The sequence below is a fragment of the Lagopus leucura genome, unplaced genomic scaffold, assembly GCF_019238085.1.
Source record: "Lagopus leucura isolate 7727_CA_CO unplaced genomic scaffold, USGS_WTPT01 Super-Scaffold_73, whole genome shotgun sequence".
Taxonomy (NCBI): domain Eukaryota; kingdom Metazoa; phylum Chordata; class Aves; order Galliformes; family Phasianidae; genus Lagopus; species Lagopus leucura.
This window is the reverse complement of record NW_024962252.1, coordinates 95,522,916-95,545,412: the sequence shown is the minus strand read 5'-3', so window position 1 is coordinate 95,545,412 and position 22,497 is coordinate 95,522,916. Positions and strand designations below refer to the sequence as shown.

The window sequence follows — 22,497 nt, the reverse complement described above, 5'->3', positions numbered from 1 at the left end:
GGTAGTTCCAAAAAACTTACAGCTGATGCAGCATCTTCTAGTCTAATTTTATAGGAGCTGAAGCATGTTGCAAATAGAACCAAAGTTATTTGGTCTTTAAAAATAAAAAAACCAACAACATGAAAACCAGATTACTTTCATATAGTGCTTCAGTAGTGAAGCTGTCAGCTGAGAGAACAAGAGAACAAACACACACTCGTGTGTGCTAACACATTGAGAACCACACTGAGCACAACTGGAACCCCATTCAGTCTGTGGATGTCGTATTCATTCTTCTGGATTCAGGATAGCTGTAATGCAATATGCTTTGTCTTTCTTTCTTTTCTTCCCCCCCCCAATAAATACATTGTTTCCATGAAATCCTAAGATACTGCATAATCAACTGACATTTATTTCTAATGGTGCTGTGAAGTTCTCTTGTGAAAGGGCCAAATTCCAAAACCTTTATTGAAGATAGGCACATACCTAACCGAAGCCAATGAAGAGGGGAGAATGTGGCTTAGAAAAGGGGTTCAGGTCAAGGTCTGGATTTGTACAATTGATCACGTGGCAGATTGTCATTCAAAAAAAGGTTGTTAAGTCATTCTTTGGTTTATTTACACGATTCTCAAAGCTGTCCAGAAAGCCCAGAGACAGTCACGTGAGAAACCATAGCTGTAAAGCAAGTGCACAGCATTTTTAAATCTTTGTGTATTAAATGTTCAGAAGACTAGAGGAATTCAGAATACCCCTTACATTCACGTCCCCAAAAATCTAGTAACTGCATAAGTGCATGCACTGAGGCATGACCGGCATGCCTGTAAATTCATATTGTTCAAGTTAAGAGTAAATATAGCTGCAAAAAACCCCACCCACCTATAATTAAATGGTCATTACTAGCAATACTATAGCATCTGTCCTGTTGCTTAAGAAATGCAGACATGGTCTCTGCCTGTTTGGCTCTCTTGGCCAAAAGGAAGCTGTCTGCTTGATTTAGAAAGAAAGCAACTTTTAAGAATCCAAGGGAGTTTAATATTTCCCCGTTCCCGGGGTCGATCATTAATGTAAAGATGTAGACAAATGGCAAGTATATGAAAGCACATCTCGTACATTCCAAGGTTTGGAAGTCAAAAGCAGATCTTAACCTCCTCACGTTTACATGTTGTGGTAGGCTTGGAAAACTAAGTAAGAAGTGAGATAACATTTCCATGACAAGCAAAGTAGAACTACATCTAACTGGCATCCGTATGCGAGCAGTTTTTGCTATGCTTTGTGTAAGGCAGATTTGATTGTGCTGATAGTTACCAGTCTGCTACGGGAAAGAAAATACAGGCAACTCTACTGGGAGAAGATGGCTGATAATTACTAGTGACAACTTCTAGTTTTCAGTACAACTCAGCTTTAATGTACTTTCTGCAAACAGCATTTTTGTCATTGTTTTTCACTTCCTTCCCCATCCCACCTAAAGTATCCAAAAAATCAAAATGAGTTGCAGATATTTACCAACCAACATCTCCTCTTCCAGTGCTATTTTCAACTAGAACAAACACAGGTCATTCTTTGTAACCTACTGCCAGTGGTTGTTTATAAACATCTGCTTGCTGCGATGAACACTGGGCATTGAAATATTCATTTGCAATAACTACTTGGCACTAGGTTAATATACTTGTAAAGTTTAATACAAGTGCTTCTGATGTACATACAAGCACTTAAAACATTTTAAACTTAGTTTGGGGAGTTTTAATATCTTTAATTACAGTTTTCACAAGCATTTCTGAAAGTATTTAATCTCTTTAGAAGTTCAGAGGCTCCTCTCTCAGCACATCTAAGTAAGTTTCTCAACAGTTACAGAACAGCTAACGTAACATTCTTGCTCCCTATGCTGAGATAACACGGTACCAAAACGTAGCTACAAAAAGAGGCATTTTTGGTCAGACTGACCTCCAGCTGTCCCTTAACAGAAAAGCAACACAGCTCAAACCTGTCTCCTCCCTCCTAAATAAAAGAAAAAAAAAGACATCTAAGGCCACAGATTTACTTTTGCCAGAATATCCGGTGTTCCCTGGTTTGTGGCAACTGTGTACATGCCCACTTAGAGAAATACAGCATGGAAGCCCCACCTCCTCTAAGGATTCTGATAAACGGCCTCAGAAACCAGTTTGAGGCAGCAGGGCATACAGAACCACATTACATCGACACAGTGTGTAAAGCCATTCCAGCTAGTTAAACTAGTTTCTAACTATGCTTAATCAAAATTCCTTATTGCAGGAAAGAAAAAGAAGTCTTAATGTAGAGAGAGGCAAAAAGATGCAAAGATAACCACCACAATGATCCAATAGCAAAAGCTCCCGTTTAAAGGTTTTCTTATGCTAAAAAAGGCACACAACCCCTTGTGAACTAGAGACAAAAGCTAGCAGTACTACAGCAATAAACCCAGAAGAAAAAGCCTACCAGAATTACCCAATTGCCTACTGGGAAGGAACAATGAAGTAGACAGGCTGCTCTTGCTCTGTTTTGTTTGCGGGGAAGTGGTCAAATTTAATAGTCAAATTTAGCCACATTAAGAAACATTTAACAAAAGCTACCCCAAGAAACCAGAACAAAACCTGACCTTTGGGTCAAAGGCCACAGACAGGCCTTTCCATAGCATGTAGCTGAGTGAGTTCAGAGATTGGCAATGAAAGAAAAAAAGCTTTAGACGTGATGGGAACAAGCTTTGGGATTTATCGAACAGTCACACCAAGCTTCTCCAGCACACGCACCCCCTTTTCTTGGTATTCTTGTCGGGTCATCCAGAAGTTGTCTTTGTCTTTCATGATGTCTGCTAGAACTGCGCCGCCCAAAAACACCATGTGCTTTCGGCGAGGTGGGTCTTCAATTCGGATCTTAAATTTCTAAGGAAAAAAAAAACCAACAAAACTGCTGTTAGGATTCTCAAAACAAAGCCTACTCAAACAGAACTGTGCTTTCTACGAGAACAGTGAAAGAACAAAAGCTGCTTAGTGTGAGAAACGCAACCAAAATGCAATGCTAGCACGGGGCACTTTGTGTGAGCTTCCAGCTCACACAACCAAAGTCAAATAACTACTTTGCACTGGAAATTAGAGAGGGCTATTGACACGTCCCCAAAATTATACCTTCCACGTATCCACAAAAAGCCCAGAAGTCAGAACAGAAAACTAAAGATCGTATTTTTGCATTTTATGAACACGGAAGAAGAGTTAAATACTCGCTAAGCTTTGATGGCTAAAATTATCAGGAGTTTACCAGATCACAAAATGTTTTAGAATTATACCAAATTTGAGGAGGGCAGATGGAACAGATTCTAAATTTATACAACTTAAGCCAGCTTATCTAATGAATATTCTTAATTATTTGATGCCCAAGCTCCAACTGCAAGAGCAAAATGAGCACAGTCAAAGCTACATGTGATTTTGTGATTCTATTCTGTGCAACTGAGTCATTCTAAATGACTGTAAGAGATCTTCAGAGAATACTGTATTCAAAGCTGAGGAAGTTCAATTCAGTTCAACGTTAGAAACTTCACTCTGAGAAATTTCTTCCATAAATATCTCCTTTTTGAAAAGCACATGACATTGTTACTAGATAGAAGGCAATGCTACCTCCATCATCTGTTTGGCTTTTGTCTGCAGGTGAGCAAGGAAAATGATTCCACTTGACGACGTGTGAACTCTAGCCTTAAACTTTTGAGCATTTCATCTACAATGCATAGCATGAGCCCAAGCTTTCAAAGACAGAAATAATTTTTGCTCAGTGATGACCTTCTATAGCACAAAAACTCACTAGCATCCCTCATTCTACATGAGAGTTGTACGCTAGCATTTAACTGCACATTTTATGCTCAAACTAACCCAAGACTTCAGGAACGACTTTCTATTAGCATGACCAGAAGGCAGCTTTACTGCATATATATGCAAAAGCCAGCACAAGACTGTGAAGAACCGGGATGCACCAAGCTTTTCAAGCTGTGTGGAGGGTGACCCACAGCTTGTCATTTCTGACTACTTAGTTCCCTCTAGTGGGGATTCAGGATAAACCTGCGCCCACACAAATACAGCAGTGACTCAGAACTTACCGAGAGTTTTTCCACATCTCCTTTCAGAACTCGTTCCAGGTAGAGCTGTTTAAGTTCTCTCTCCAGTCGTGAAGGCAGCCCAGGGTACATAGTGGACCCTCCAGACAACACAATGTGCTTATAGAATTCAGACCTAACCAAGAGAACAATCTTTTTAGTGTGCTACAGAGTTTCTGATAGGACAAGTAGGTAGCTGTACATACAGAGAAGTAAATACAGATCTACAAAACTGACACCACACGAACACAAAAACAACCTTTGCCCAAGTTTGGCACACTTGCTCACACTTCTCCAGATGTCCCAGAAAGCAGCAATTAAAAAAGAAGGAACACAAAAGAAACCCCACAATTCCAAGATTTAATCCTTGCTTATTCATACAAAATAGTAATGTTTTCAGATAATGCATTAAGCTTCAAAAAGTCATCTAAGACCGACCCCCAGTTCCAACATATATCTTCACACAGCTGGTGGTGACTAAAGCAAAAAGATGTTATTTTCTTGGAAAGCAATCCCTGTGTCACAGTTCACTGTCAGAGTGCAGGAGTAAGTGTGCTCTTACCTGGTATCAATGTCAGCAGCCTGGATGGTGTTGAACAGCAGTTCAGCCACACCAACCCCCTCCACATTGATTAAGTGAGGCTGGAAAAGTGCCTCTGGTGCCTCAAACCGTTCTCCACCGACTTTGATAATCCTGCCATCTGGGAGCTAGTGAAGAGAAAGCCATTCAGCAGGCTGCTTTTAGCCACTTAGATACAGAAAACAGGAGGAAATGACTTACGTTGTTACTAGGTGTTTTAAAGCAGGAAATTGTTGCTTATTGTCACCACTGCAAGAAGTCAGTGCTACTGAAAGAAGATTCTTCAATTGCTATGTGATTTACTTACAGAGATCAAGGACCAGATATACTGATACTGAAGTACCAAATGCTGCCTTGCAATACAGCTCTTAATTTTGATTTTAAAGATGAACTTGAGGCAAGAAATATGCTATTCTGAAACTCCTTTCCTTTCATGTGCTATTACAGCACGTCTCCTAAGAGTAAGTTTACCCCCCTTCTTACCAGTTTCCAGTCTCAGATGTATCACAGCTAGAGGGACGAAGCTGAAACAATCTGACATGCTAGCCTAAGTCCACTTTCTCTACAAGTTTTTGTGCTGTAATATTCAAATTTCAAGCATCTACAGTTACAAAAGTCAATACAAAGCTTTAAAGATATCCCCCAAATCAGCTTTTCTAGCTTTCCCAGAACCAAGTAATGTGATTCTACAGACTTCTATGTCTGGGAAGTGAGCTACTGCCAAGACAAACTTACAAGGAATCAAAGCTAAATGCTACCTGATTTTAGACCTCATACATTTAGGTCAAGAAAATGTGCCTCAAAACACTCACCGTGTACGACTCAACTAGTACTGTGGTCTCTAATGCCAATTTCTGCTCCTGTTCAATGTTGTATCCCACATAGCACAGCTTCTCCTTGATCATGCGAACAGTCTCGAAATCAGCAGAGTGGTTGAAAGCATAGCCTCGCAGTAAGAGGAGCTGCAGTGAACAGATTAGATTAGCTATAAAGGTGAGAAACAGCACAGATCTCCTTGCCTCCAGTGTGCACAGTCAAAAACTTGTCAAGTTTCCCTGGCTTTTCTAACTGCAAATTCAGTATTAAGTCAAATCTGTAACTGTATCCATTATTATCAGAACAAGGAAGAAAAACAACCAGATACAATATCACTGTAAGTAGGAAATCTTCCCAAGAACTTCCAGTGCAATTGTTACAGAAGTGAAAGATACTAAAATAATCCTCGCATTTAGGACTTTGCTTCAGAACAGCACAATATTGCAGTTAAGCAATATTCTGGATTAAAAAATCCTAAGGTTTACATACTTTTTAAAAGCAAATAATAAAACAGTCTCATTTAATAATCAGATAAGAATCATTACATTATTTTCTACACTAAAAAAGATGTTAGAATACAGTCTTGTTTTTATTTTACATCTCAAGAAAGCCAAATGTGAGATTTCTCTTCCCAAACACAGAAGGAAGTCCCTTCCCTTCTTAGACTATAACTAGGAAAGTGAGTGAAGTCTGAATAACATCAGTGCTATAGATGAGGAAATGTAACACAGAGAGGCTGAAGCAATACAAAGAATACTGGTTCTCTTTATGTAAAGAACACACAAACAATAAAGTTTCTTTCTACCAAGGGATTTTAACTTGAACCCGTGTGCCACTGCCATCAGCCTCAGCCTTAAAGACTCTTTCCAGCTCACCTTAATGAGGTACCTGGTGATATCCCTCCCAGCAATATCTAACCGTCTGGTGAGATGAGGGAGAGAGAAACCTTCATAAACTGGGCAGATATGAGTGACACCATCTCCAGAGTCCACAACAACACCAGTCAGCAGACCTAGAAGAATGAAACAGGGGAGGAAGTACAACTGTTAGTAGCACCTCCATAAATAGAGCAGGACAGTTTTATCATTGTAATCATGACCTCGTTGGTATCCTAAAAGAACACTGTAATGGTCATCACCCTTTTGGGAAAAGGAAGCAAAACCTAAAATTCAGTTATTTCCACTCACCTAGATTTTAAACATAAGATTTTCACAGTGAAAATGCCTGTATATACACGTTAAAAATGGATTATCCTTCCTCTTGCCTAGGTGCTTCAACTCTACCATTTGCCATTTTTTCCACTGTTTTCACATCTTAAATTGCATCTTAAATTAAAGAGAATAGCTAAGGTCATTAAATGTTTGTTGGGTTATAAATTCCTGAGCAGATCCAGCTATGTATGTGCAACATGATATTAATTGCTCCAATATAAAGAAATGTAGAGGTATTCATGCCACAAGTTTCTCTTGTTAGAATTACTGTTAGGATTTGTTCATGATGCTTTCTTCTCAAGTACCAATTAATGCTTTCATAGGGCAGAAAATATCTGTTCTTCAACAGCAGACTGCTCCAAGTTGTTTTATGTTTTGTTGTTCAGAGTAACTGAGCACTATGCAGTATTCTGCTGTAATTGTAAATGGGAGACTGTGTATTTTTCAGACAGATAGACTTGTAATGAACCAAACAAAAAACAGTGATAAAGGAAAAAAAAGAAAGAGTGATCAGCAAATAAAACTGAAAACCAGGCCTGCAAGAGGGGTTTGGGTTCAGTTGCTTTTAGTGACTTGCACAGCAGTCCCTCCCTTGAACTTCTGCTCTTGGGCACAGACGCTATGATGACATGTCAACAAGGAAGGACATTTTGATTTCCTGCCACACAGTGGTTAAGTACACCAAGCCACCAGTAAACAGATGTAAGAAGTCATGTTATTAGAACCCACGTCTTGAATATCCTAGATCATTGATGAACGGCAGCCAATGGCAGAATTTCTATTGAATTCAGTGAATCTGTAATTTTCTTTTTAAGCTGGCAGTTATTTATTCTTGTTTATATATAGCAGAAGAACCAACATGTTCCTGAACTGAGAACAGTGCAAAGTCACCTAATCAGCTGCTTGACATTCATTTGTGGTGATAAATCTTTCAGAAAACCAAGAGCATGTCATTCAGGCTTGGAAAGATGCTGAAGGCTAAAATGAACTGCACCTTGAAACAGTGAGTTTTGATAAACTGGATTTTACAAGTAGGTCTGCTAAACGTGCACACAAAGATAACTATCCATAATTCCCAAAAATGAAAAGCAAACCTTTAAAACAGAACTGAGCTTGCTTACAGCAGTACCCAAGCCTCATTAATACTATATTAGAGCTCTGCCTTAGCAACACATAAATTAAACATATTTTAAGTTATCTTTGCCTACCTTGAGCATACAAAGTAAGGACAGCCTGAATGGCTACGTACACTCCAGAAAACTGGTATGTCTCAAACATAACCTGCAAGATGAAGGCAAAAATTAGTGTCCAAGGCCCATCCTTGAATGAAGTGTCACAAATGTTTGAAAACAGTCCTCATGTAATTCTGTGTTTTCACCGATCAAAAACACTTTCCAAGAAATTTCATCACAAATACTGTGTGCAAACATTAAAAACCCACTTGCTTTATGGCAGTGATTAGCACTGTCAGTTTTATACCTTACCTGTCCATTCATGTGAGACGAATCATCTCAAGGACTTCAAACATTTCACATCCACTCAGGAACAAGAAGTGAATGCTTTCAAGAAACCTATGTGCCAAATCCTGCCATTTTACCAAGCCATTTTCTAAAGTGTGTATTGAGTGGGAGGCACGTACTTGCAGGCCAGCCAGCTACTTCATTATTTAAATGTGATTTGGGAACTAAACATTTGTTATAGCTATATGTTCTACTTCTAACGAGGTTCAGGTTTTTTCTTCTTCATATCAGGGTCACCATCTTTACACAAGTGGAGATTGTCAAAGACAGAGCAAACAAACCTACTCATACTGGTCTAGAATCAGCGCAGTGTCACAGACTGTCCTCTGGGCCTTCTTCCTTTCTTTGAAGTGCAACAGGTGACAAACTTCTAGAATCAGCTTCAGTGCAAACCTCGCTACAATGGAAGGAGTACATCTAGAACGACTCAGCTGCTACTTACAGAACAGTCATAGAGTACAGAATCATAGAATGGCCTGGGTTGGAAAAGACTGCAATGATCATCTAGTTTCAACCCCCTCCTGTTATGTGCAGGTCGCCAACCAGCAGACCAGGCTGCCCAGAGCCACATCCAGCCTGGCCTTGAATGCTCCAGGTATGGGGCATCCACAGCCTCCTTGGGCAGCCTGTTCCAGTGCATCATCACCCTTTTTTTAAAAAAAACAATGCAGGTTTGCAGAGCAGCTCTTATTAAAACATGAAAGGAATTGCCCGTCTCATAAACTAGGCTCTCCTAAGCACTGAAACTAGTTGCAGTGAAGAAATAGTTTAAAATTAAAGGATGTCCAGTTTATCGGATCTTGTCCTCTCTATAAACACAAAGAAGGCAAAGTAAACAAGTAATGCACAGCAGCTTCCTCCTCCAAATGCTTTACCATGAAAAAATGATGAACTCTGATCATTCCGGCACAAAGGTCTGTTTTTGCTCTTCTACAGCCTCCCAAGCACTTCTGCCACTTCCAGGATTAGAAACTGATTAAATCCTAAGCACTCCCACAGTTCAAGTAAAAGATACCTTAAGGATCTTAAATATCTTAAAGATCTTAAATATCTTAAAGGAAAAAAAAAATGCTGATGCCTGACAATTTCAAAATTCTGAACTATTTAAAGACCCTCCTCTGTTAGAAGAGCACAGTTTTAAAATGGCTGTTCCATATCAAAATCCTGATCCTTGCAAAGTCAAGTTAATTATTTCATAGCTATATTGAGCACATAGCAAAATCCCTGGGAAGACAGATGCTCCCTTTCTAGGAACATCTGCAGTGAGCATAGAGCATGACAGAAGTTAGAGGAATGTAGAGGGAGTGGCTGCAAAGCACCTTGCCATGAAAATGGCTTGCTTTGGGTTTTTACAACCCCTCCTCTGACCTGCAAAAATCTGCTGAAGCTCATATACAGAGATCTGGGGTTTGCTGTTCTTTCTTTGAATGTTCTTTCTTTCAAGCCATCTAGGTCTGCTCTCTTTGACTACAAAAACACCTCGTCACAGGATGAACATATTAAAAAACCTAAGATGTAAACAGAGCAGAATTTCCTTCTAGTGACAGCTGCTTTTGGATTAGCTGGTGATGTTCTAAGCGGGTCTAGGGAGGAAGAACAAAGAATTGGGATAAAGAGACAAAGAAAACTAGACTGAAACTAGGAGAAGTGACTGTGTTAGAGTGTATCTCTAACACTACATGACATGCAACGAAATTCAAGCTGCTCCTAGGGGTATTTCAGAATGATAACGGAGCAACAACTGGAGACAAGCAGCAAACATTACCTTAAATTGAATAGCAATCTGTGCCTTGTGCATGCTACAAAAGAAACAGCACTTTAAAAGTATCTATGTTACAATGTACGTATCATGTGAACTGCTATTTCTGTGTAGCTGTGTTTGATGGAGAAATGCAGTGAGGAAGGAGAACCAATGGAAGTAGAATGAAGTACAGCACAAGTAATTATCTACCACCTTGATATGGTCCAAGTGACTAAGCTTCTTCTTTGAAATACTATTACTGCAATGCATCACAAAACACAGAGACATCTACTACAGGCTTTAGGAAAATGTTAACTCGATTTCCTACTTCATTCTGGTGTAGCCTCCCTGAAAAGGAAGAGTATGCTTCAAAAGTGGAGGACAGACAAGTGTAAATAGGTTGCAGTTAAAAATTAAATATTCCTATTCCTCCTAATGCTATGATCCATTAAAAATATTAATAGGAACAGGGAACTCCTGTTCAGCTCAAGTTTGAGTTTATGAAAATGGATTCTGGTTCTCCTTAATCCTCTGAATCGTGGTTAAGTATCTACAGTCTCTGGAGTGGCTTTAGAAAGCACATGGGGCAACACAAATGTTTCCTCAGACTTCTGAAGCTATAGGAGGCTTCTCGATTTATGGGATAAAATTACTCAGTACCAGAATAACTAAAACCCAGCCTGTTGCACTTAGCAGGAAAACAGAAACAAGTACACCATTGTAGGCAGCCGAAAAGCAAAGCAGCCTCAACAGGAAATTCAGCCGTTCCTACTGCATGGAGGCAACCCAGAACAGGTCACTACATCCATCACACCACAGCTGACTGCTGCACAACAGATAACGCTGCTAATGTTGAGTTACACAACACTTATATAATGGGCCACTAATGTCTGTAAGTGCTAGAAAATTTTCAACTTAAAAACACAAAAAATTGCACAGTTTGATTAATCCTTTTCCACATTGGGTTTATTTAGCAAGACACCAAAAGAAAAGATTGCTGTAAAAACACCCAATGGTCACACTGCAGAAAGCATTGCTATAGCTGTGACAACTAATGGTTTTAAAGGAAAGTTAGTAGGTCATGATAAAAGTAAGTTCTTATTCCTGTAACCAACCAAATTCAGAGGTAGCTTAGGTTGTCCAGGGCAGCATGGGATCCAAGAACCCAGCTTTCTTTCTAAAAAGGCTTCCATTGACAATCCCTAGTGTTAATCAAAGATCAATGTTGTCATCACACCTTTGTCTCAGCTACTTCCAACAATACTGCTCCATCTGGTAAGCATCATCTTGTTCAAGCCTCAGTCTCTTCAGAAACATTACGGGCTTACAGAAGTTCAAGTCATTTAAATTACTTAACATTCATCCAATACCTGGTAATCAACATATCTCAGATACCTGACGAAAAGCATGCATTGCTGACTGTTTTGTAGGTGATGTGGCTTGAGACACCCAGTCTGCTTATAACTTTTGGATAGAGGGACTGTTTGAATTTGACCACAGCAGCCTTTATAACCATGGCTGATGACACATTTTGCTCAGAAGGTAGGAGAACTGCCTCGCCTCAGGCAGCTTCTGTGTATTCCGAGAAAATGCAGGTTTTTTATCCATGCTTCAACAACAGCACATCCTAGTTCCTATCAGAGAGACATACCTCCACGATCTTCTCTCTGTTTTTAGTTGGGTTCATAGGAGGCTCTGTAAGCAGTATTTTACAATTTTTTGTGTCAATATTAAGTTTCTCTGGTCCAAATGTGTAATCCCAGAGGTGCTTCATATCATCCCAGTTCCGAACGATGCCATTCTCCATTGGATAATTAACTTCCAGCATTGAACGCAATTCACTTGCTTCATCTCCAACCATGAGATCCTGTAAAACGTTAACATTGAAGTATGTCAGTTGTTGCAAAGTCTCCTAAAGAACAAAATCCTCAAACAGTGACAGCAAGCTGTGCCAGCCCACATTTACGTGTTATTAAACAAAGCCCACATTTCAGGATTGCTCTCAGGAACTTAGGAGACAAGTAGAATATATTCCATCTAGTATTTAAATTGGGCTGTTATCCATTCCAAACCTTCTCCAAAATGAACTTTAATTCCATTTTCCAGTTAACCCCACACACACCAACAAGCCCCACTAATGCTAGATACTGCCAAGACTTCTGTACGTGTAGATGTTTCTCCACTGACACCTCCAAAGTTTTGTCATCAGATTTCAAAAGGCTGAGATGCAAAACAGCATGTAAGGATAGTAGACAGACTGCAGAATGTTTTCCCTGCACACTGCATGATGCCAGAAAAGGAATAGTGAGTGCTCTATGAGCAAGCAGAACAGCAGCAATAGCAAATCAGTGATTACAAGTTCCACTCTATACATTAAAAGAAACAGTGGTTTACACGTTGCCTATGCCAGTAGGATGTGAAGAGGAGAGACACCTAAATGTAAAACATACCCTGGTTTGTTCCATGCTGCAAGTCCCAGGTCAAAAACCACGGCAACGCATTCTTACACAAACACAACCAACAAATGCAGTTTGTACAATCATCTCCCACTAATTAAGCAATCTGTTTCTTAAAGGTAGTTATGCAGTTATGCAAACATTGCACATTCAAATTAGTAGCACTCTATCTTCTCCTTTCCCACGTACTTCCCAGAGGAAGTATGCACAATACAACATTGTGTTTGTTCCCTGCTGTCTCTCTCGTTTTCCTAAAGAAGCCTTAACTGATCAGCTCACACGTAGCCTCTAACAGCATGCTTCTAGAGCACTGCTTACAGCACTGCTTTCACTCTACATAGCCTTCATGTCACTGCAGAAAATTGTCTGCTCCACACAAAAACATGCCAGCAGTTACCACAGTGCAGAAAACTTTCACAGTGAAGGTTATTCAATTTACTACTCAATGCAAGAGGTAAAATAAGACACACAGAGAAATGCAGCATCAAGTCCATAAAAGCCCATTTCAGAAGCAACCTAAAGAGCTGCCAGCAAAAAAAGGAAGTTTATTGAGAACAGTTCAAAATAATCTGTTCCTCTCCCACCCCTTCTCCCTGACCAAGGGCTCCATTTGCTTTCCCTTGTGCAGTAGATCACACCTCCATTACCCAGACCGTACAGAAGACAGAAGTCAAAGCTCTACCTTTTTAAATCAAAGGTACTTCAGTGAAGCATACGATGGATGCTTCCCCACCCCACACCACATTATGCCATCAGAAACACCAGCAGTGAGAGGAATCAGCAGCGTTTCATTGTGTGCTGCTCTTGGAGGCTTTGTACTCCTGGACAGGACATGGCCCAGGAAAAGCCTGTATTCAAACACACAATCAAGTCACACCAAACTTCTGCGTCCTGTTAACAAAACAAAGCTGAAGGGCAGAACCATTCATTGTTCTCCAGGGCACACAAACAAACAGCATGCACACTGGGTGAAGGAGGGCAGTGCATACAGCGTCACTGCCGTGACATTCAATGTTTCCATCACTCTGGGACTCAGTAATATTTGTCTGATTGGAAATTGAAACTTTTTTCAAGCCCTTGGTCTGTAACTTTATGTAAAGTAATTTCCACTGTTGGAGATACTGAGCTCACGTTGGTCTTGAAGTGTTATTCTTGCACCTTGCAAAACCACAGGTTATCTCATAGTTAAACACAATAAATAAATTTTCTCATCAGTTAGTTGCTAGTAAACCCAAGCAATGAAAAACATCCAAAGTGAGTATGTATTCCAAGGCAAAATGTAAGGCAAGACAGAACAATGAGTAGCAAAAAACAGCAGAAGAGCTCCAGGTCCCACCAAGCATAAACACTAAACAAGCAGCATGAGGCACCCACTTACCATTTTTTTGTTATTCTACTTCAACCGGTCAAGAAAGGTGAAGAAAAGGTAGAAGCAAGAAAGTCAGAAAAAGCCTAAATGAAATTCTCCAATTATTTTAAGAACACAGTAGAAATAAGCCAAAAAAAGATGCACACACAGCTGGAAAATATTCAGGTTAGTATCGTTAGGGCCAAGCTAACATCCTTGGGATTTTAGCTTAAAAGTCTCCATTTAAAGCTACTGCAACAAGTCACTGGCACGTCGTGTTTGTGCACCTCATGTTGCAAACAAAATCTGTCCCTTTCTAGTAGGATTCTGTGCATAACTACTCTGTAACACTGGAATTTTCCCCTGAGCAACGTGCTCATCTGAACTAGATGAGACTCTGCAGAAAGGGTTCGACTACAGCTAGCTCTGGCTGCTGCTACGTTTAGATTGTTCTAAGTATTCTGCCTTAAATACACAGGAATTCAAAACAATAACATAAAAGTACTCATCTATAAGGAGGCTTAATTGTTCAGATATCATGGAACCAAAGTTCTTCACAATAGCAAGCTACGGATGTAGGAAAATAGAAGAATTAAGGAGCTGGGAAGCATCCTGAAGTGCAACATACAAATGCTGTCTGAAATTATACTAAGGTCGTTTTCATTACCAGTGAGATTCTTCCTCCTTCAAGTAAATCTACATGTAAATTAGCAAAAGCCATAAAGGTAACTATCAGCACTATGGAGGCAAATCTACCTACTGTGTGAATTGTGTCAGAGGGAAAGTGTTCACAATTTGTGGCAGCTGCCTTAGCACAAGGAGACTGGTCAAAGCTCAGCCTCCTTCCTCACTTCAGATGCAGAGGAAGTACAGCACCACACTGCCTTTGGCAGAAACTGAGCACAGCTGTAAGACATGGACTAATGGCTCCCCGAGTCTCAACTGCCCTAAAATCCTGTCTTAATTGGTCAAAGATGCACAGTGATCCAGCCTTCCTCAGGTTATTCACTCCCAGACTTGCTTCAGAGACCAGCGAATCGGTAAAGACTGCAAAGTGGCATCCACGCATCTGGTTTCCAACTTCTGAGGCTACAACTTGAAGCAAAATAATACCAGTGATACCTGAATTTTGTGTTTATGTCCTGAACTGGGGACTGCAGGTACAAGAAAATGATGCACCCCCAACTACTGAGGCTGTAGTTCCACAATCATTCCAGAGCCAGCAGCAGATGCATAAGGAGGGTGACCACACTCTTCTTGCTTTCTCGTGGCTGTTTCACTGTGTTTAAATGCTTTTATGGCAGTAAGCAAAAAAATGGGAATTAATTCACCTTACTGTGAAATGAGAGTCCAGAAAGAAAACGTGGACAAAGCAACTTCACACTGGTAACTCAGTAGATGGATGATAACCACTGTTCTGATCGACTTCAAGTTTCAGAACTGCACAGCAATGACAGCCTGTCTGAATATTTTTCAAAAATTAAACTGATAATCTTCTGGCTACTTCCCTTACCCAGTTTTAAGCTTACAACGTAAGAACCTGTAGTGAATGGATAGAATTCGATTTTGGCACAAAACTCAACTGCTGAAATACATTCCAGTTAAGAAATCTGCAAGCATCTCACAAAGGAAAATGGCACACGCACCTAACAAGTCAACCCACTGTGTTATCCCACGGGGATATTCAAAGCATCTGTGGCATAGATTTCTTGCTACAACGTTTTCTTAAAGTAGGAAGCTGTTACAGGCAGATGCTCTAAAACAGCTAGGAAGAAATCAGGACACAATTTACACTCTCTAAAATAGACACACATAATCCACACTTTGGCATAAGAAGGGCAATAAAAACAAAGTTATAATTTTGGGGGTCTTTTGCATCTCTCTCATAACAATTAATTGCTTGTACTTCCCATCCTTTTAGTTCAACACTGACATCTGGAAGGATATTAAACTAAGTTATTAGATAATCATGACACCAGAACTGGCAGGACAGGCTATATCAGATCAGTTGGAAAGAAAACACGACTTCAACAATATGATTTAATGCCAGAGAATTTTTTCTTGCCTTTTATGACTTGTTAACCACTTTATAACTTTCATAAAACTTTACTACTTTACCAGGACCTGCTTGAAGAAATTTTTACACTGAGTTAAAGCAGACACTCAAAGAAACGCCCCTGCCCAAGTCCTGCCAGAGAAAGATGCTTTCTCTTTACTTAAAAATAATAGTAAATCAACCAACACCCTCCTAGCTATTGGGAAGGGGAAAGGCCTTCATCTTTTCAAGCACATTGTCATGGCTGACACAAGGTAAGGAGCATTGCAATATGAAAAAAAAAAAAAAAGCAGCTTGGGAAGCTGTGATATCTTTCATCCTCTTGACTTCCTAGCACTGCCTCCTGCTGACAGTACTGACTTCTACAGGCAGCAGCAGAAGTCATAGGATCACAGAATAGCTTGGGTTGGAAGGGATTGTCAAGACCATCTAGTTCCAATTCCCTCTCATGGGCAGGGTTAGTCAGATAAATGAAGTTCTTCTTGTCACTCCTAGGAGTCTGAAAATAAGGAACAAGGCTGCAGAGATGTGCGTATTTTCCCCTTTTACTGTGCTACTACTTAGAAGCAACAGGGAAAGCAACATTGAAAGCCTGTACATGTGAGGTTCTGCTTGCCCTTCACTGGCTGAAATGAGGGTTTCTACAGTTCTGCATGCACTTCTGCTTCTCTCTCAAGTTCCTGTTTCTGCCTTGCCCTCAAAGCAGCTTTCACAATTCTGTTAAGAGGCAGCCAAAATTTACCTGACAAAGAAATTCCACTTTTTCAGCTGGATCTGCTCTCTAAAGTGGCTCAGCACACTACTGCAGCACATTAGGGCCAGCACAAGGTGAAAACGTGTGGCTAGAAGCAAGACGAGGCTGTGACCACAGCAGGGCCAAGACTTACTAGAGCCTCAAATGCAGAAGCAATTACTAACAACTGAAGCATTGCTCTGTAACTACAAAAGAAAGTGAGAAATGATAGCCCCTATAAGACTTCTGAAGAAGATCTGGGATCAGTGGTTCCCCTCAGCACCCCACACACACAATAACACGCCAAGAAGTAGCTCAGATACAGCCTCTCGCTCTCTAACTGACAGTCCAGTATCACACATCCATCCACAATAAAACAAAAACACCAACAGAAACAGTGAAACGCAAACACAACCGAGCTTAAACATCTCATGCAGTGTCACAGACGATCAACTGTGATCAGAAAGCAAAGAGTACAAAAAGACCTCGAATTTTCAGAAGCTCTTCGGCATTGTCTCATAATCTTAAAGTACAGCTCGGTGATAAATAGCAACCACTGCTATTCAATTTCTGCCTTCTGATGTTGACAGCACTTACATACTAGCATTTCAAGTCCCCTTTTGCCCACAACTACTTGAGCTCTATCCGTTGTCTCCTCAATTGTAGCACAAGGCCTCTGCGGAGCTTTAGACCACACTCTTGATTTCTTTGTAGTATGTGACAGGGTAAAATCCAGCGTGGAAGTTTATCAAGAGATACAGAAACGGCATAAAGAATACAGAAACAAGCATTTGCAAACACTGCGTATGTCGAAGGATGCCCTAAATACTATTTATCTGTTAGAGAAGAATAATGAAAAGAATTACCTTGATTTCAATGTTTCCCACTTTAGCTGTTGATCTTATAATAGGTCTTCCAACCAAAGCTGGAAATATGTGCTCCGGAAAATTGGAGCCTGCATAGCCACATTTCACAAACTGAAAAGAAGAAATGATTTGATTAGAGCACTTATTACTTTCTTTTACTAATAATCATCTGTTTGGGAGTAAAACGCCAGGTTTAAGAGCACGAGTCCTACAAGATTTATGCTTTCACATTCCTTTTACACATTTCAGATAGGTGGATATACAACACTGAATTCAAGTACCTTCCAGAATGTTTTCCACAACAGACTGTCAGATTGTGAAGAAGCAGTACGAAAATGACTAAGTGCACTGAGAGGTATAAAAGAGTGCAGTGTTCAAACCTGACTTCCCTGCCGCCCTGTAAGAAGTTCCCCAGCAAACAAACTTACCATTTTGCAATGGATCACCTCATAAGTACCCCAATTAATTTGCCTTTCCAATTAACGCAAGGATCAGCAAAGCAAATGATATGTCAGAAAACACAAAACCTTTGTGAATTTGGGTGTTACAGTGCTATGGAAAAGGGATTCTCTGTGATGCTCTGCACAGTTCAAAACAGATTTCTCAAGAGTTTAACATTTTTAGGGCGGATTTTAAGGAAAAAAAGCAATGAGCATGCAGCAAAATGTACAGGACACAAGTGAAGTCCCAGCTAGTGGTGGCTCACATCAAACAGGATGTTCTGAAAGTGTTTGTTCCTCAAATACATACAAAGGGAAGTTTTACAGTGCTAGCTCCGAAGATACAGCATATGTGCTAAGAAAGCATTAACTGAGCACAAAAAAAAACCTGCCTGTGATGATGTGCAACTCTAACATGAAAAGTTGCTTTCTGTTGCTCTACATTATTCATCTGTGAGGAATGCTTCAAGCTAATTATGGAAAGGTGCAAGAAACATTCCAGTTAAATTTGGGCTAATAGGAGTGGAGAGGGAATTCTTAGCTTTTTGTGCCCCTCAGTTCTTTCCCTGACTCAGAATTTGCTCTCTACAGCGGCAGAGCTGTTCTGAATACCAGCAGAATTACATTACATATAACATTCATTTCACTCATTCTGTTGCAATCTATGTTCTCTATAAAGGCAACTACTTACTGACATTAGGACAAAGAGTACAAGGGAGTTGCACAGATCTTATCTGTGTATCCAAGAATGCACTGCTGCTATGAAAAGCAAAGAGCCGCATTTTTGGATCCCGCTACCTGGACATGCCACAAGGCTTTCCAAATGTTTTACACCACAGGAAACATTCGAGACATTCTGAAGGTCTGGCAGAGTGTAAATAAAGGCTTATAGATTCTTTAAAAAAAACTTTGCCTTCTAACAAATGACTGCTTGCAGAGCACTACACAAGTTTACTGCTACAACATTCTGACATACAAGAAAACTGAACTAGAAAACATTGAGCTACAAAGATACTATTCTATACTATAAGTTTTACCCTCTCGTTTGTAATTGTAACTTTCAGTCTGTCCCTATGTTAAGCCCTAAGGCCTTGACACACCTTGCTGGGACATTGCACAACAGTAGGATACTGGCAATTCACAAACCTGATAGCTTAGCCATTCCCTGCCTCCTCCCTCAATCTCACTCATTTTATTTTGCACAGCCTAACTCCAGCTCTCTCTTTCAGGTCAGAACCAAGAATCTGTACGAGTGACATTTTTACAAACTCTGGTCAGCTCTACGTGGTTAAAGAAACAGAAGGGGCAGATTTTCATTCTGACTCTTTCTCCCCTTCAAATCCATCTTGTTTCCCCAGGCCACATGAATCATTACAGAATCACAGAATGGCCAGGGTTGGAAGGGACCGCAAGGATCATGAGTCTCCAACCCCCCCTGCCACATGCAGAGCTACCAACCTCCCCATTTAACACCAGCCCCGGCTGCCCAGGGCCCCATCCAACCTGGCCTTGAACACCTCCAGGGAAGGGGCATCCACAGCCTCTCTGGGCAGCTGTTCCAGCACCTCACCACTCTCTCTATAAAGAACTTCCCCCTGACATCCAAACTAAATCTTCCCTCCCTAATCACTAGTGAGTACTGAAAGCAGCTCTGTAGCCAGCATTCCCTGGTGGGAGATGCTGAGTGTTCTCAGGGTAGCATCCTCCCCACCACCACAGTGAGCACTAGCTGGTGGGTAGGGTGGAGACGATGTCATGTCAGGTACTAAGGCTGAAGAAGGACACTTAATCAAACTACCAAGAGATAGCTGATAACAGATAAATGCACCTCAGCAACAAACACGTATCCATGTAACAAATCCTGAACTGTCTTGGATTTTTTTGAAGAAGAAACATATGATGCTCATCCAATTCTTACAAAAGATCTTTCAAAACATTTGACTGAAGGTTATAAACTAGTTTGGAATATAATCATCTGGAGCCAAATATTAAATAGTCGTGGCGTTCTTTCCACCCTCATGTGAAGCCCTCTATTAAAACTGAAGTACAGTGTGCTTATTGCTCTGCCATCCCTTCTCTGTGCAGCCCTTGGAACAATTAGCCAATGATTTCAGTACAGCACTGTGTACACCATGGCTCAAACATTAAAATCAACACTCGATGTATTTATACACATCTTGGCAAGGAAGCCAAAGTTCACCATCAGTCATTTTTGCAAGTGTCTGCTATACATTCAAAATGCTTTAAGAGCAGCTACTTGCTTTGCCTGTCCGCATGACCATTTTACCATATATAGTTTCTTCTCCATTGCACTGTGGTTTGCACGGACTCTTTCACTTCCTACTGAGTCATCAAGCAGCAAGAACTTGAACATATAAGTGTTCTTTCAAAGCAAAGAATGAGGAAGCTCACAGACATCACGTGACAGGCTTTAAAATGAACACACTCATATTCTTATCGGGGGCTGTGTTTGATTCCTTCAGTTGATGCAATTCTCAAACAAAAACCCTAAATACTATTAGAGAAATACTACTGGCCACTCAGTTACTTTCTGCTTGTCCTATAACAGAACATCCACCTCTATCACTCTCGCTGTCAAGATGCCATTGCCTGCCTCTATTCTGCACTACATGTTGCAAGAACTTCCTCCTAGTCACCTCTTCCTCAAAGCAGTAAGCCACATTAAGGTTGTATTTCAGCACAACAAGAGCAGTAAATTCAAGTTTAAAGTTAAAGCTGCATCTGGGTTTTCTAGTCTCCATTTTTACACAATATTTCTGGCTCCTGACCAGAGACTTAATTTCACACATTAATTATGACATGTGATGCCATAAATGTCAGAAATCCTTTTGACATAAAGCAGGTCCTCTTGGTCACACATGAAAATAGTTACTGTGAAAAACACCTTTTTGACAAAGTAGGGCTAATTTGACATATTCAATTCCGAGCTGAGGTTTCAAGCATTTTCTGATGTCAAGAACAAAACTTTCTTCCAGTTTAATTATCCTAAATTAACCTAAATATTTCAAGCTGACTGATTTAACAGCCGTGTCCTGATACCTGTTCTTGCACAGAGCTGATCCTGCAGATATGCACTGTTCTGCTCGGAGGTAAATGCAACCTAAACCAACAGAAGCTGAAGTGATGCTGGCCCCTCCTCCAGGCCCCTAACAGCAGCATAAAGGCACCTCACCCTGTTATTTATACCCAGCAGTGCAGTGCTGGTGTCACCAACTCCAGCCAAGCGCCTTACAGCTCAGTGCTGCGCTGCCACCAGAAGGGCAGCACTGAAGGATGGAGAGGGTTCCTGAGATATGTGCCTCGTGGGCCAAGCCTGACGAGTAGAGCATTAAGCACTAAAAGGGGGAAAAAAAGAAAAAAAAAGGGAGGAAATGGGGAAATGCCGTCTTTTTCTAAACAGTACTGTGGGAAGTGCCAGCTGACCCTCAGCCCTATTCATTTTCCTTAAAAAGGGGAAAACAGGAGAATCACAGAACGGCCAGGGTTGGAAGGGACCGCAAGGATCATGAATCTCCATCCCCCCCGCCACATGCAGGGCCACCAATCTCCCCATTTAATACCAGCCCCAGCTGCCCAGGGCCCCATCCAATCTGGCCTTGAACACCTCCAGGGATGGGACATCCACAGCCTCTCTGGGCAGCCTGTTCCAGCACCTCATCACTCCCTCTGTAATGAACTTCCCCCTGACATCCAACCTAAATCTCCCCTCCCTCAATTTAAAACCATTTCCCCTTGTCCTGCTGTTATCTACCCTTTCAAAGAGTTGATTCCCCTCCTGTCTGTAGGCTCCCTTTAGGTACCGAAAGGCTGCAATGAGGTCACCCCGCAGCCTTCTTTCCTCCAGGAGAAGGCACCAGGACTGTCAGAACAGCGCTGTCAGATCCCCGCTCTCATCACTTGCAGTGCTGACAGCACGCTCTGCATTTCAGGAGGCCGAATCCCTAACAACGCCATCCTTTGTCTCAGCTATCCCATCCTTGGCTTTAAACATTTCCTTTTTTCTGTCTTCTAAACGCTTAAAAAAATAAATAAATACACACATATCTATCATTATTTTGGGGGGGGGGGGGGGGCACACGGGACACACCGCCACCCCTCCCGACGGTCCGCGATGCGATCTCTGCCACTTCCTGCCTCCACGCTACGAGCGGACGACCAACTCCCGCCGTGTGCGCTCACGGGCGGCGAGGCGGCAGCGAGCCCCGAGCTGGGAGCGCCCGGTGGTGGCGGCGCCGCCCCCGCTCCGCCCGCGGCCCATTCATTCCCCGCCGCCTCACCGCGGCGCAGGCCCCGCCGCTGGGCCGCGTAGGGCGCGGCGGGCAGACCGGGCGTGCCGGCAGGAAGCCGGCCCGGGGGAATCGCCCTTCTCCCTCCCGCCGCCGCCGCCTCGCGGGACTCACCCCGGTGCCGTTGTCGCACACCACCACCTTCCTGCCCAGCGTGTCCATCCTTGCGCCTCCCTCCGCCCGTCCGTCTGCCCGACCGCCGCACCGTCACCGCACGACGCCGCCGCCGGGCCGCGCGCCCGCCCTGCCGCCCGCCCTGCCGCGCGCGCACGCCGGAAGCCGTCAGCGCCCCGCCGCCAGCCAATCGGAGCGGGCGGGCGCCTATAAACCCCGCCCACCGCCGTTGCCATG

The 22,497-nt window shown here is 41.8% G+C and overlaps 1 protein-coding gene across 2 annotated transcripts; it reads right to left on the bottom strand.

Moving 5' to 3' along the window:
- Positions 1-1,361: 1,361 nt before the first annotated feature.
- Positions 1,362-22,368, bottom strand: ACTR2 (actin related protein 2). Of its 2 annotated transcripts, XM_042881271.1 has the most exons (10): positions 22,261-22,368; positions 17,400-17,510; positions 13,775-13,789; positions 11,592-11,807; positions 7,888-7,960; positions 6,344-6,480; positions 5,465-5,614; positions 4,635-4,780; positions 4,076-4,208; positions 1,362-2,873 (listed from the first exon to the last, which is right to left on the bottom strand). In XM_042881271.1, the coding sequence occupies exons 1-10, from the start codon at positions 22,306-22,308 to the stop codon at positions 2,703-2,705; spliced, it is 1,200 nt and encodes a 399-aa protein (XP_042737205.1). In that variant the 5' UTR covers positions 22,309-22,368; the 3' UTR covers positions 1,362-2,702. The 2 variants fall into 2 exon arrangements, with proteins under 2 accessions (XP_042737205.1, XP_042737214.1); XM_042881280.1 differs by lacking the exon at positions 13,775-13,789.
- Between the last annotated feature and the right edge of the window lie 129 nt (positions 22,369-22,497).

What these genes read in the sequence shown, in the direction of transcription:
- ACTR2 (XM_042881271.1), bottom strand. Translation starts at nt 22,308, where the DNA reads ATGGACACGCTGGGCAGGAAGGTGGTGGTGTGCGACAACGGCACCGGG. An exon ending in CCTTACTTTGTATGCTCAAG is followed by an intron (nt 6,481 to 7,887) that starts GTAGGCAAAGAT and finishes TCATTCTTCTAG; the next exon opens with GTCTGCTGACTGGTGTTGTT. An exon ending in TACTAGTTGAGTCGTACACG is followed by an intron (nt 4,781 to 5,464) that starts GTGAGTGTTTTG and finishes TCTCTTCACTAG; the next exon opens with CTCCCAGATGGCAGGATTAT.